Source organism: Hypanus sabinus, unplaced genomic scaffold, assembly GCF_030144855.1.
Source record: "Hypanus sabinus isolate sHypSab1 unplaced genomic scaffold, sHypSab1.hap1 scaffold_52, whole genome shotgun sequence".
NCBI classification, from domain to species: Eukaryota; Metazoa; Chordata; class Chondrichthyes; order Myliobatiformes; family Dasyatidae; genus Hypanus; species Hypanus sabinus.
Window position 1 is genome coordinate 628,232 of NW_026781382.1, and position 16,098 is coordinate 644,329.

The 16,098-nt window shown below is 38.9% G+C and overlaps 1 protein-coding gene across 1 annotated transcript in view; it reads left to right on the top strand.

Annotated features, from left to right (window-relative positions):
* The first annotated feature begins 462 nt into the window (after positions 1-462).
* LOC132389262 (uncharacterized) overlaps positions 463-16,098 on the top strand; it is a 43,160-nt gene continuing 27,524 nt past the window's right edge. Inside the window, exons 1-7 of the mRNA XM_059961756.1 lie at positions 463-523; positions 7,353-7,472; positions 8,701-8,820; positions 10,226-10,345; positions 11,750-11,869; positions 13,275-13,394; positions 14,799-14,918. Coding sequence (XP_059817739.1) covers positions 463-523; positions 7,353-7,472; positions 8,701-8,820; positions 10,226-10,345; positions 11,750-11,869; positions 13,275-13,394; positions 14,799-14,918 — 781 coding nt within the window. The remainder of the gene's footprint in view (positions 524-7,352; positions 7,473-8,700; positions 8,821-10,225; positions 10,346-11,749; positions 11,870-13,274; positions 13,395-14,798; positions 14,919-16,098) is intronic.

A 16,098-nucleotide genomic window follows, 5' to 3' on the forward strand; every position in this document is an offset into this window, starting at 1 on the left:
TTTCTTTATGAACCCTTTAGTTAAGATTGATAAATATAATTACTTTAATTGTATGTACTGTTCATTTTCTTGTATCTTGCTACTGAACAATAACAGAGAGCAAATTACACAGTATCCACATAAACCCGGTTTTGGGGTAGGAGAGCCATCTCATTCTCTCAGGTTTGGCGGGACCGAAGTGTATCTGCCTTAGACTTACGCAGCCAGGGAGATCAGCGAGGTTTCTTTTGAAGGGGTTTCGTCCGGGATCGATTTCTTTCGATGCTGTCTCATTGTCCTGAGTGTTGATCAATTGGGTTGTGTGCTCAAGCCTTTGATACGTGGTTGAGGACTGTTGCAGGGTTTAAGCGCTAGTGCAATTCCACGGGATTACCAGTAACAAATGGGTTTTGTATTTAGTAGGGTAGATGTTCGTAGCCCCAAGGAATTGTTAATTCGGACTTTAAAAACCATTATAGAATTATGCACAGTTACGACAACGAGTGGAGGTTTGACAACGTGGCGGGCGAAGCCATTGGTTTAGGTGAGACCAACGGTGACGTACTGACACTGAATCTGTCTGGTGCTGTTTAGACCCCGGGAAGGAAGTGGCCATAGACAGACCATACATTCCGGGAGGAGGGTAGTGTAGTCGAGCGCGCCGAATCGAAAGCCGAATTTCCCGTAGCTCGGGGCGCAGACTCTAAAGACATGTATCTTCCGTTTCTGCGGAGTGAGGGGAAGGGTGATCTAATGTGGATGGTCTATTGAGGCCTCCAGCAAGGGGTGAGCATTCTGAGTTACTAGCTGCCCTTACCCTCCTAGCCAATAAATGGCAAAGTACCCAGGCTCTATCGTAGTTTCTGTAAGTTCTCTGGAAAGGTGTCCATCCCTAAAGAGGAAAAGGAGTCTGAGACTTCGGTGAAACAGAACTCTCATATGCTCCAATAAGTTAAAAAAAACACAGCGATTTCTAGAGAATTTGAAGGGGCAGGCTGCTGAAGTAGTGAGATTCTTGAAGACACAGAACCCTTTTGCGACTGCGAGCTGCAGAAAGCGCCAGAAAACTTTTTCTTTTGCTTTCTTTTTTTTTGCGCGACTGGAAGCCCAATGAAGCTTGTGATGGGGCTTGAAAACATGTTTCAGGAGAAGAGGCAGGAATTTTCCCGTCTACATATTTCGGCTAGAGGGGCAGCTGAGTTGCTTGCGGAATAGAAAAATGTTGAATCGAGAAATTTGAAGGCACGTGATAAAATAAGCTGTAGTTTGCATGGCTTCCTCAAGGGGAAAAAGCTTGTATGACAAATCTGATTGAATTCCTTGAATACATGATAAACAGGATATACAACGGAGATCGGTTAAGGTTGTGTACTGCGAATTTCAGAAGTCCTTCGGGAAGTGGCACACATGAGGCTGCTTAACAATTCAACAGCCCATGGTACTTCGGGAAAGATACCAGCAAGGCGAAAGCAGTGGCTGGTTGACAGGAGACAATAAATGGGAATAAAAGAACTGTTTTTTTTTATTCTGGTGTTCCACAGCGGGCTCTATTGAAACCACTTCTGCTTGCGTTATTCGTCAATGAGTTGGAGATGGAATTGATAACTGGATGGATGGGTTTGTTTGGTGATCCGAAGATAGGTGGATAAGCAACTAATTCTGAGTAGTCAGACAGACTGCGAAATGATCGATTAGGCAAATAGGCAAAGAGGAGGATGATAGAATACAGGGTTGGGAACTGACTGATTATTCACTCTAGCAAAATAAATAACTGGGACGACTATTTTCTAAGTTGTGAGTAAGTTCAAAAATATGAGGCTCAGATGTTCCTTGTACAGAATTCCTTAATGGTTAATTTGCAGGCTGATTCTGTGGTCAGGAAAGCAAATGCGATGTCAGCCTTCATTCCAAGATGAATAGTATATAAAGGTAAGGGTGAATACTGAGCATGTAGAAACAACTGGTGAGGTCACATTTGGAGGATTGTGAGCAGTTTTGGGCGGTTTACCTTAGAAAGAATGGTGTTGACACTGGGGCAGCGTTAGAAGGCGAATCAGGAAAATGATCAGGAGTGAACTAGTTACCATATTATGGATGTTTCACTCCAATCAGTAGGATGAGGGGAGACCTAATTGAAAGGCTTGTTACATTATATCTACTGGGAAAGGCTTTTAAAAAGTAGATGTGGAGAAGATGTTTCCTATGGCAACAGAGTCTAAGACCTGGTGAAGTAGCTTCACAATACGGTGGTGTCAATATAGAACAGCAATGAAAATAATTATTTTTAGGCACAGTGTGGTTAATCTGTGACATTCGCTGCCACAGGCGTCTGTGAAGACCAAATATTTATGTCATTTGAAGGCACGGAGATTGATAGACTCCTGATTTGTCAGGGCATGAAGTGATACGGGGAGAAGGCAGGAGTTTGGGGCTGACAGAAGGAAATTATTAGCTTGATAAAATGGTGGAGCAGAGTCAATAGGCCAATTGGCCTGATCCTACGTTTATACCTGATGGACTTATGAGCTAAGTCTCATTTTTTCTGTTGTTGCAAAATTTGCAAAGTGTTATACAGGTCTTTGAAATTGAAGCAGAGACTTTTTTTCTCTCTGCATTTAGTGAAACTCGGAAGAAAACCTCAGATTTTGTGGGCATGATATCAGTCAGTCTCTTCGTTTATTCTCAGCAAGAAGAACATTCGCTTGCACATAAACTTCCTTGTTAAGATTTCTACTGCTACAATGTAGGTGTTTCATTTTAGCCGTTCAGTAAGAGCATTCTGTTCTACTTCTATTATGTTCCGAATTCAGCAAAAGATAAGAGGCTGTGTTATTCAACTCAGAAATGTTATGTCAGTCAATCAGAAATATGGAATTGGCAAAGGGTTCTGGAGAAGGCTGGGGGAAATGGTTTTGGGACAGACACTGGTGTCAAGGTTCCTTAGGTGGTAGGTGGGAGAAGACAGGAGGGATGATATGTGAGGAGACCGTCCGTGTTGCACATGGTGCTTTGAGCACATGAATGGCTAAAGACAGAAGGACCAATACTCCCATGGGGGTGCCTGTTTGTTTGAAAACGTTTTCGAGCGACATTTGGAAGCTCGTGTCTGCTTCCAAGTCTTGTAAGTCTGTAAGTGTCTGCCTGTGAGTTACACAAATTTGCAACCCTCTGGCTAAATAACTTTCTCTGCATCTCTGCTTTAAATGGACGTCCCTCTGTCCCGAGAGTGTGCTCTCTTGCCCTAAACTCCCCCAGCAAGGGAAACATCCCTCCCACCTCTGTCGAGGCTTTTCAACTTTAAGAAGGTATCGATGAGCATCACTTAAAGTTGAGCTCGGTTAACTGTAATAGGCCATTATCTATCCTTTTCCTTTTTCTTTTGCGTCCTGAAGCTTGGTTAGGTATATGGACAGGAAAGGAAAGGACGGATAAGGGCTGAGAGCAGGTCGCTGGGGTTAGGTGAGAGTAAGCGTTCGGCACGGACTAGAAGGGCCGAAAGGGCCTGTTTCCGTGCTGTAATTGTTAAATGATTATATGGTTACAAACGACCGAATGCAACAAAGAAATAAAGAGAGTCAAAGTCTATAAAACCATACGGCACAGCTGCAGAATGAGGCCCATGGAGTTTACTCCGCCATTCCATCATGGTTGACCATTTTTCCAATCCCTGGCCCCACTGCTGGCCTTCTACCCAGAACAACAGTCTCCGCCTTAAATAAACCAATGACCTGAAATCCATAGCTGCCTGTGAGTTATACAAATTTGCCACCCTCTGGCTAAATAGCTTTCTCCGCATCTCTGCTTTGAATGGACGTCCCCCTGTCCCGAGAGTGTGCTCTCCTGCCCTAAACTCCCCCAGCAAGGGAAACATCCCTCCCATCTCTACTCTGTCTATGCTTTTCAACGTTAAGAAGGTTTCAATGAGCAGCCCCCGCCACATCCCTCTTAGCTTCACCATCAAACGTTCCTCGTATGATCAACCTTTCATTCCTGGAATCATCCTTGTGATTGCCCCGAATCCTTTTCAATACCAGCTCATTTTTTCTTAGATGAGGAGACTAAACTAAATGTGAGGCCTCAGCCGTACATTATAAACCCTCACCATGACATCCTGCTTTTGTATTCTAGACCTCTTGAAATGCTTGGTAATATTGCCTTTGCCTTCGTCACCAACAACTCGACTGCAAGTTAACCTTTACATTTAAATTAATATACATTAAAGAAAGAACTATTCAAATAAACGGGGCACCTGACAGAACGAATATAGCCTTGATATAAATTACCTGAGTCGACAATAAATACATTGTAGCTGAACAGGTTGCAAATGTTAAAAACTCATTGTTTCTGGCAGCATCGGTTACCTTCACATGTATACATAAGCACGCAAAGTTTGATTAGAATACATTGTTTTTTTATTCCGTTTAATATACATATGCCAACGAGGTCTTAAGGTATTTTTCCATATTCTCCAATATTTCACTGTCAATATATAAGCGTTTTCAGTGTTGTCTCTATAAATTCCTTCAGTGGAATATTAATATATGTCAACCACGATTAAGAGTTTAAAAAGTTATGTGTTGCGTTACATGTTGCTATTAAACAATTCACTTTTGTCTATCTATTTCTTTCTATCTTATACACCTCTATAAGGTCTCTCCATATTCACTTGTGCCTCAATGACTAATGTCCCTGACAACTCAAACTCCCGCATATTGCATTGTTGTTCAAGACTCAGTCATATGGCCTTTGATCCCCATACGTATCATTAAATCCTTTTTTTGGATGTTTGGAAATGTGGAAAATTATCTAGGAAATATACATGAATCGCTGGAGGAACTCAGCAGGTGAGGAAGCATCTACGGAAGAGAGTACAATAGACGTTTCAGGTCGAGACCCCTCATTTGATCTGAAAAATAAAGGATGAGGTGTCATCAGATTCCCGCTCCTCAATCCCTGTATTTCTTTCACCAATCAACTTCTCAGCTCTTTTAGTCACCATTTCCCCTCGCCCTACCTGTTCCACAAACACTCTTCAGTTTTTCTTCCCCTCCCCCACCTTCCAGCTAAGACTAAATCATTTTGTACGTGTTCTTTGGATTTCCTACATCTGCACATTTTATTTTGGTTGTTTTTGGAGACTGTGTTGTGCTCAATTTTGTACAGAATAATCATCGGTTTATTTCAGAAATTAAATAAGAATGGCAAGCCTTTGAAAGCAAATTTCCTGATTCTGCCGTCCCGGATTATACAATTATGAACCAATAGACAGAACACCAGAATCAATACTATATAGATGCAGTGGTATTCAGATGTTTTGGCACACCTGGTCAAAATTTCTGTTTCTGTGAATGGTTACGTGAGTAGAAGATGAACTGTTCTCCAAAAGTCATAAAGTTGAATATTATATTCCATATTTTAAGTGAGACAAGAGTATTATTTTTACTTTGTACAATTTTAGAGTGTAAAAAAGGAAAGGAGCAACGTGCAAAGGTTTTGTCACCCCAAGAGATGTGACCTCTTACATAACTTTTACCAAGGTCTCACATCTTAATTGGTTTGTTAGGGCTATGGCTTGCCTACAGTCACAAGGCCAGGTGATGCAAATTTCAAAGCTTATTTAACACCCCGACTCCTTAAACCTTGTCCCAGCGATCAGCAGACATGGGCTCCTCTGAGTAGCTGCCAAATGCTCTGAAAATTAAAACAAATATTGCCCACAAAGCAGGAGAAAGCTGTATGAAGATAGCAAAGTGTTTTCAGGTAATTGTTTCCTCAACTCGGATTGCAAATTAAGAAATGGCAGTTAACAGGAATGGGGGAGGACAAGTTGAGGTCTGGAAGACGAAGAAAACTTTCCGAGAGAACTGTTGGTTGGATTGCTAGAAAAGCAAAGCAAAAGCTCCGTTTGACTGCAAAAGACTTTCAGGAAATTTTAGCAGATTCTGGAGAGGTGGTGCACTGTTCTACTGTGCAGCGACACCTGCACAAATGTGACCTTAATGGAAGACTCATGAGAAGAAAAACTTTCCTTCGTTCTCACCACAAATTTCTGCATCAGAAGTTTGTAAAGGAATACCTAAACACGCCTGATGCATTTTTGAATCTAGTCCTGTGGACTGATGAAGTTAAAATAGATCTTTTTGACCACAGTGAGTATGTTTGGAGAAAAAACTAATGTGCAGAATTTCATGAAAGGTACACTTCTCCCATTGTTAAGCACAGTGGTGGATTGATCACGCTTTGGGCTTGTGTAGCGGCCTTGGCATGGGTAGAGGGAGAACGAATTAAATGCAATAGCAGCAAATTAGGAAGCAAACATCACAACATCTGTACAAAAGCGGAAGATGATAACAGAGTGGCTTCTACAACTGGATAATGATCCTAAGCACTGCTCAAAATCCACAATGGAGGACTTCAAGAGGCGCAAGCCGAAGGCTTTGCTGTGGCTCTCACAGTCTCTTGACCTAAACATCATCGAAAATTTGTGGATAAACTTAAAAGAGCAGTGCATGCATGATGGCTCAAGAATCTCACAGAACTAGAAGCATTGTGCAAGGAGGACTTTGCGCAAATCGCACAAAACAGAATCGAGATACTCTTAGCTGGCTACAGAGAGCATTGACAAGCTGTGATACTTGTCAAATGGGTGTTACTAAGCGTTGACCATGCAGGGTGCCCAAACATTTGCTTCGGGCCCTTTTCCGGTTTTTTGTTATTTTGAAACTGTCAACGTTGGAAATGGATAAAGTAATCTGCTTAAAACATTAAACTTTAATATTTAAATTTATGCCTTTTGGAAATCCAGTCATCTTTTACTTGCTTAAATATTCACAGTAACATAAATTTTGAAAAGGGGTGCCCAAACTTCTGCATGCCACTGTATGTAAATTACAAACTTTGTAGTCCAGTGGATTCTATTTCACAAGCCAATCTGTATTTGTAGGCGAACTGCTTCCTCATCAGAATCTGATTAACAATGCCTGTGACTTTCTGTAATTACAGAATAAAAAACAGCAACGGAAATGTGCAGATAAACCTGGATCCCAGTTTCCATCATGATACCACTGATATTGGGAGCACTTGCGGCGTCTGGCGTGACTGCCTATGGGTATTGGATGGGATATTTTGGAAACAATAATGAACGTGATGAAGGTAAAATGTGCCGCATAGCTTTGGTGAACAGCATGCAACTCCAGGTACACAAAGGGTAGATACCACTGACTATATCTCATTTTGAAAGAAACAAGCATTTGTTTTCTCTCCCTTATGTGTGTATAGATTTATTACATGCAGCTTCCAAAATAGTTGCAATAAAAAGACTCATTTCAGTCAACATATTGTATTTAGTCCCACTTTTCATGTTCTTCCCGAAGGGTCTCGTGGGAATACGGCAGAAGCTCCTACAAACAAAACCCTTTCTAGAGAATACGTCAGGCCGCCAGTACCTCTGGACAAATCAATAGGCAAATCTACTACGGAGAAATCTGAAGATGGTGAGTGAGATGTACACTCAAACAATTTTACCAATCGTTTCTTCCACAAAGAATAAGAAATACTGAAGATAACTTCAAAGTATGGGAATGAAAATTGTATTAAAGAATAAACTGTACATGGAAAGATAGGCAAGATCGTAAAGTTGGCGGAGTAGCCATGTGCATGAGTTATGAAGATGATGTTATAGTTATGGGATAATTTAATTTCCCAAATATTCAGGGGATCATGCAATGGCTAATGAACGGCTGGAAAGTAAATAATTCTGTAATTAAGAGATGGTGTTTTCATCAAGCGTGTAAATGCACCGACAAGAGAGGAGGCCTGCGCAGATTGATATTCTCCAACAATCAGGATGGAATGAACAGTAAGGAAGTTGCCTAGCCTGTATGAACGTGTGATCATATCATTTTTGGCCTCGAACTACTTTTGAAGAATACATCAGTAAAAAAATAATTATATAAAGTAATGATAAAAGAGAGTTACATAATGAATACAGATAAAATGGTAATGACGTTAACCGTGCACCATATGAAACTATGGCAGCTATTGTACAGACGGAAATGAAGGCTGCCAAAGTTCAGGTTGAGAACGGTGTTGCTCATTATGCTACGATTGACCCCAAGATATTTTACAATCCATTAATAGTAAATTCTTTAATAGTCAATGAGGAAGTTAAGAGTATGGCAATAATAGTAGGGTATTAAATTATGCAGAAAGTACACAACAAATACTCTTAAATCATATTTTGCTAATGTATTCAGCTGCAAAGTTGCCAGCAATGTGCGAGTAACTGTTTGGGATAATAAAGTTCTTCAAAGTGACTTAGAAATCTTAGAAAGTGAGAACCTGCTGAAGCTGAAAAGCGAGACATGTAACAATTCGCCAGCGACAGACAACAGATATGTAAGGGTGCTTAAAGATTTATATGATTATATATACAAACCTACGACACGTTTTTCTTTTTAAAAAGTCAGTGAAGAATGTTGAATCCTGTAAGAACTGGAAGTGGGCTAACATTATCTCAGGGTATAAGAAAGGTGACATCACTGACGCTGTTAACGACAGACCAGTAAGCTTATCGGATGATAGTATGCTTTCGTAGGGCGGTGTAACTCCAGGGAATATGACCTCCGGTCCCGCCAATGGTTCTGATATTATTAAAAAAAAATACTTCCATTTCAGTACAGATATTGCAGTTAATCTAACCTTTTCATGTCCATCATAAAGTTTCTGGTGAGAACGTGAAAAAGGTTGCTATAAAAAACACCGACTTTGAAGAATACGTCAGGCCACCAGAACCTCCGGACAAATCAATAGGCAAAGTTACTACGAAGAAATCTAAAGATGGTGAGTGAGATGTACTCTGCACCAATTATATGAATCGTTTCTTCCACAAAGAATAATAAGTGCTGATGATCACTTCAAAGTATTGCAGTGAAAATAGCATTAAAGATATACTGTACTTGGAAAGTTAGACAAGATCGTAAAGGTGGCGGCGTAGCCATGTGCGTAAGTGAGAATTTAAACATGAGGCTGCATATCATAGGAGATGAATCGAGACTTAGTGAAAGTTATCTGGGTGAGAACTGAAAGCATGAAGAATAAAGGAATAATGTTTAGTGTATGTTTTAGACTCCTTAATGCTTCAATATTGTAACAAATTCCATCGGAATATTAGATAATCAAGTTATGAAGATGATGTTATAGTTATGGGAGAATTTAATAATCCGAAATATTCAGTGGATCGTGCAACGGCTAATGAATGGCTGGAAAGTAATTCATTCAGTAATTAAGAGATGGTGTTTCCATCAAGGGTGTAAATGCACCGACAAGAGAGGAGGCCTGCGCAGATTGATATTCTCCAACAATCAGGATGGAATGAACAGTAAGGAAGTTGCCTAGCCCGTATGAACATGTGATCATATCATTTTTGGCCTCGGACTACTTTTGATGAATACATCAGTAAAAAAAAATAAATATATAATGTAACGAGAAAAAGTGAGCTACTTAAAGAATACAGATAAAATTGTAATGACGTTAACCGTGGCCCATATGAAACCATGGCAGCTATTGTACAGACTGAAATGAAGGATGCCAAAGTTCAGGTTGAGAACGGTATTGCTCATTCTGCTACAGTTGACCCCAAGTTATTTTAAAATACTTTAATAGTAAATTCTTTAATAGTCAAGGATGAAGTTAAGTATACGGCAATAATAGTAGGGTATTGAATTATGCAGAAACTACAAAACAAATACTCTTAAATCATATATTGCTAATGTATTCAGCTGCAACGTTGCCAGCAATATGCGAGTAAGTGTTTGGGATAATAAGGTTCTTCAAAGTGACTTAGAGATCTTAGAAAGTGAGGACCTGCTGAAGCTGAAAAGCGGGACATGTAATAAATCTCCAGAGACAGACAACAGATATCTAAGGGTGCTTAAAGATATCTGTGATTATATATATAAACATACGACATGTTTTTCTTTTCAAAAAGTCAGTGAATAATGGTGAATCCTGTAAGAACTGGAAGTGGGCTAACATTATCTCAGTGTATAAGAAGGGTGACCTCACTGACGCTGTTAACGACAGACCAGTAAGCTTATCGGATGATAGTATGCTTTGGCAGGGCGGTGTACCTCCAGGGAATATGAACTCCCGTCCCGCCAATGCTTCTGATATAATTCCAAATACAATAGCTCCATTTCAGTACAGATATTGCAGTTAATCTCACCCTTTCATTTCCCTCTCAAAGGTTCTGGTGAGATAAAGAAATTAGTTGCAATAAAAATCACCAGATCTGGAGAATACGTCAGGCCACCAATACCTCCGGACAAATTAATCGGCAAAGTTACTACGAAGAAATCTAAAGATGGTGAGTGAGATGTACTCTGCACCGATTTAGCTAATCGTTTCTTCCACAAAGAATAAGAAATGCTGATGATCACTTCAAAGTATGGCAATGAAAATAGTAATAAAGAATACACTGCACTTGGAAAGATAGGCAAGATCGTAAAGGTGGCGGAATAGACATGTTCATAAATGAGAATTTAAACATGAGGCTGCATATCATAGGAGATGAATCGAGACTTAGTGAAAGATATCTGGGTGAGATCTCAAACCAAGAAGAATAAAGGAATAATGTTCAGTGTATGTTTTAGACCCCTTAATGCTGAACAAGTTTGTAACAAATTCTATTGGAATATTATGTAATCAAGTTATGAAGATAATGTTATAGTTATGGGAGAGTTTAATTTCCGAAACATTCAGGGGATCATTCAACGGCTAATGAATGGCTGGCAAGTAATTCATTCAGTAATTAAGAGATGGTGTTTCCATCAAGGGTGTAAATACACCGACAAGAGAGGAGGTCTGCGCTGAATGATATTCTCCAACAATCAGGATGGAATGAACAGTAAGGAAGTTGCCTAGCCTGTATGAATGTGTGATCATATCCTTTTTGGCCTCGAACTACTTAGGAAGAATACATCAGTAAAATAAATAAATATATAAAGTAATGAAAAAAGTGACCTACATAAAGAATACAGATAAAATGGCAATGCCGTTAACCGTGGATGAAATGAAACTATGGCAGCTATTGTAGAGACGGAAATGAAGGCTGCCAAAGTTCAGGTTGAGAACGGTGTTGCTCATTATGCTACGATTGACCCCAAGATATTTTACAATCCATTAATAGTAAATTCTTTAATAGTCAAGGAGGAAGTTAAGTGTATGGCAATAATAGTAGTGTACTAAATAATGCAGAAAGTACACAACAATTACTCTTAAATCATATATTGCTAATGTATTCAGCTGCAACGTTGCCAGCAATATGCGAGTAAGTGTTTGGGATAATAAGTTTCTGCAAAGTGACATAGAGATCTTAGAAAGTGAGGACCTGCTGAAGCTGAAAAGCGGGACATGTAATAAATCTCCAGAGACAGACAACAGATATGTAAGGGTGCTTAAAGATTTCTGTGATTATATATACAAACCTACGAGATGTTTTTCTTTTCAAAAAGTCAGTGAATAATGGTGAATCCTGTAAGAACTGGAAGTGGGCTAACATTATCTCAGTGTATAAGAAGGGTGACCACACTGACGCTGTTAACGACAGACCAGTAAGCTTATCGGATGATAGTATGCTTTCGTAGGGCGGTGTAACTCCAGGGAATATGACCTCCGGTCCCGCCAATGGTTCTGATATTATTAAAAAAAAATACTTCCATTTCAGTACAGATATTGCAGATAATCTAACCTTTTCATGTCCATCATAAAGATTCTGGTGAGAACGTGAAAAAAGTTGCTATAAAAAACACCGACTTTGAAGAATACGTCAGGCCACCAGTACCTCCGGACAAATTAATCGGCAAAGTTACTACGGAGAAATCTAAAGATGGTGAGTGAGATGTACTCTGCACCAATTATATGAATCGTTTCTTCCACAAAGAATAATAAGTGCTGATGATCACTTCAAAGTATTGCAGTGAAAATAGCATTAAAGATATACTGTACTTGGAAAGTTAGACAAGATCGTAAAGGTGGCGGCGTAGCCATGTGCGTAAGTGAGAATTTAAACATGAGGCTGCATATCATAGGAGATGAATCGAGACTTAGTGAAAGTTATCTGGGTGAGAACTGAAAGCATGAAGAATAAAGGAATAATGTTTAGTGTATGTTTTAGACTCCTTAATGCTTCAATATTGTAACAAATTCCATCGGAATATTAGATAATCAAGTTATGAAGATGATGTTATAGTTATGGGAGAATTTAATAATCCGAAATATTCAGTGGATCATGCAACGGCTAATGAATGGCTGGAAAGTAATTCATTCAGTAATTAAGAGATGGTGTTTCCATCAAGGGTGTAAATGCACCGACAAGAGAGGAGGCCTGCGCAGATTGATATTCTCCAACAATCAGGATGGAATGAACAGTAAGGAAGTTGCCTAGCCCGTATGAACATGTGATCATATCATTTTTGGCCTCGGACTACTTTTGATGAATACATCAGTAAAAAAAAATAAATATATAATGTAACGAGAAAAAGTGAGCTACTTAAAGAATACAGATAAAATTGTAATGACGTTAACCGTGGCCCATATGAAACCATGGCAGCTATTGTACAGACTGAAATGAAGGATGCCAAAGTTCAGGTTGAGAACGGTATTGCTCATTCTGCTACAGTTGACCCCAAGTTATTTTAAAATACTTTAATAGTAAATTCTTTAATAGTCAAGGATGAAGTTAAGTATACGGCAATAATAGTAGGGTATTGAATTATGCAGAAACTACAAAACAAATACTCTTAAATCATATATTGCTAATGTATTCAGCTGCAACGTTGCCAGCAATATGCGAGTAAGTGTTTGGGATAATAAGGTTCTTCAAAGTGACTTAGAGATCTTAGAAAGTGAGGACCTGCTGAAGCTGAAAAGCGGGACATGTAATAAATCTCCAGAGACAGACAACAGATATCTAAGGGTGCTTAAAGATATCTGTGATTATATATATAAACATACGACATGTTTTTCTTTTCAAAAAGTCAGTGAATAATGGTGAATCCTGTAAGAACTGGAAGTGGGCTAACATTATCTCAGTGTATAAGAAGGGTGACCTCACTGACGCTGTTAACGACAGACCAGTAAGCTTATCGGATGATAGTATGCTTTGGCAGGGCGGTGTACCTCCAGGGAATATGAACTCCCGTCCCGCCAATGCTTCTGATATAATTCCAAATACAATAGCTCCATTTCAGTACAGATATTGCAGTTAATCTCACCCTTTCATTTCCCTCTCAAAGGTTCTGGTGAGATAAAGAAATTAGTTGCAATAAAAATCACCAGATCTGGAGAATACGTCAGGCCACCAATACCTCCGGACAAATTAATCGGCAAAGTTACTACGAAGAAATCTAAAGATGGTGAGTGAGATGTACTCTGCACCGATTTAGCTAATCGTTTCTTCCACAAAGAATAAGAAATGCTGATGATCACTTCAAAGTATGGCAATGAAAATAGTAATAAAGAATACACTGCACTTGGAAAGATAGGCAAGATCGTAAAGGTGGCGGAATAGACATGTTCATAAATGAGAATTTAAACATGAGGCTGCATATCATAGGAGATGAATCGAGACTTAGTGAAAGATATCTGGGTGAGATCTCAAACCAAGAAGAATAAAGGAATAATGTTCAGTGTATGTTTTAGACCCCTTAATGCTGAACAAGTTTGTAACAAATTCTATTGGAATATTATGTAATCAAGTTATGAAGATAATGTTATAGTTATGGGAGAGTTTAATTTCCGAAACATTCAGGGGATCATTCAACGGCTAATGAATGGCTGGCAAGTAATTCATTCAGTAATTAAGAGATGGTGTTTCCATCAAGGGTGTAAATGCACCGACAAGAGAGGAGGCCTGCGCAGATTGATATTCTCTAACAATCAGGATGGAATGAACAATAAGGAAGTTGCCTAGCCTGTATGAATGTGTGATCATATCCTTTTTGGCCTCGAACTACTTAGGAAGAATACATCAGTAAAATAAATAAATATATAAAGTAATGAAAAAAGTGACCCACATAAAGAATACAGATAAAATGGCAATGCCGTTAACCGTGGATGAAATGAAACTATGGCAGCTATTGTAGAGACGGAAATGAAGGCTGCCAAAGTTCAGGTTGAGAACGGTGTTGCTCATTATGCTACGATTGACCCCAAGATATTTTACAATCCATTAATAGTAAATTCTTTAATAGTCAAGGAGGAAGTTAAGTGTATGGCAATAATAGTAGTGTACTAAATAATGCAGAAAGTACACAACAATTACTCTTAAATCATATATTGCTAATGTATTCAGCTGCAACGTTGCCAGCAATATGCGAGTAAGTGTTTGGGATAATAAGTTTCTGCAAAGTGACATAGAGATCTTAGAAAGTGAGGACCTGCTGAAGCTGAAAAGCGGGACATGTAATAAATCTCCAGAGACAGACAACAGATATGTAAGGGTGCTTAAAGATTTCTGTGATTATATATACAAACCTACGAGATGTTTTTCTTTTCAAAAAGTCAGTGAATAATGGTGAATCCTGTAAGAACTGGAAGTGGGCTAACATTATCTCAGTGTATAAGAAGGGTGACCACACTGACGCTGTTAACGACAGACCAGTAAGCTTATCGGATGATAGTATGCTTTCGTAGGGCGGTGTAACTCCAGGGAATATGACCTCCGGTCCCGCCAATGGTTCTGATATTATTAAAAAAAAATACTTCCATTTCAGTACAGATATTGCAGATACTCTAACCTTTTCATGTCCATCATAAAGATTCTGGTGAGAACGTGAAAAAAGTTGCTATAAAAAACACCGACTTTGAAGAATACGTCAGGCCACCAGTACCTCCGGACAAATTAATCGGCAAAGTTACTACGGAGAAATCTAAAGATGGTGAGTGAGATGTACTCTGCACCAATTATATGAATCGTTTCTTCCACAAAGAATAATAAGTGCTGATGATCACTTCAAAGTATTGCAGTGAAAATAGCATTAAAGATATACTGTACTTGGAAAGTTAGACAAGATCGTAAACGTGGCGGCGTAGCCATGTGCGTAAGTGAGAATTTAAACATGAGGCTGCATATCATAGGAGATGAATCGAGACTTAGTGAAAGTTATCTGGGTGAGAACTGAAAGCATGAAGAATAAAGGAATAATGTTTAGTGTATGTTTTAGACTCCTTAATGCTTCAATATTGTAACAAATTCCATCGGAATATTAGATAATCAAGTTATGAAGATGATGTTATAGTTATGGGAGAATTTAATAATCCGAAATATTCAGTGGATCATGCAACGGCTAATGAATGGCTGGAAAGTAATTCATTCAGTAATTAAGAGATGGTGTTTCCATCAAGGGTGTAAATACACCGACAAGAGAGGAGGTCTGCGCTGAATGATATTCTCCAACAATCAGGATGGAATGAACAGTAAGGAAGTTGCCTAGCCTGTATGAACGTGTGATCATATCATTTTTGGCCACGAACTACTTTTGATGAATACATCAGTAAAAAAAAATAAATATATAATGTAACGAGAAAAAGTGAGCTACTTAAAGAATACAGATAAAATTGTAATGACGTTAACCGTGGACCATATGAAACCATGGCAGCTATTGTACAGACTGAAATGAAGGATGCCAAAGTTCAGGTTGAGAACGGTATTGCTCATTCTGCTACAGTTGACCCCAAGTGATTTTAAAATACTTTAATAGTAAATTCTTTAATAGTCAAGGATGAAGTTAAGTATACGGCAATAATAGTAGGGTATTGAATTATGCAGAAACTACAAAACAAATACTCTTAAATCATATATTGCTAATGTATTCAGCTGCAACGTTGCCAGCAATATGCGAGTAAGTGTTTGGGATAATAAGGTTCTTCAAAGTGACTTAGAGATCTTAGAAAGTGAGGACCTGCTGAAGCTGAAAAGCGGGACATGTAATAAATCTCCAGAGACAGACAACAGATATGTAAGGGTGCTGAAAGATTTCTGTGATTATATATACAAACCTACGACATGTTTTTCTTTTCAAAAAGTCAGTGAATAATGGTGAATCCTGTAAGAACTGG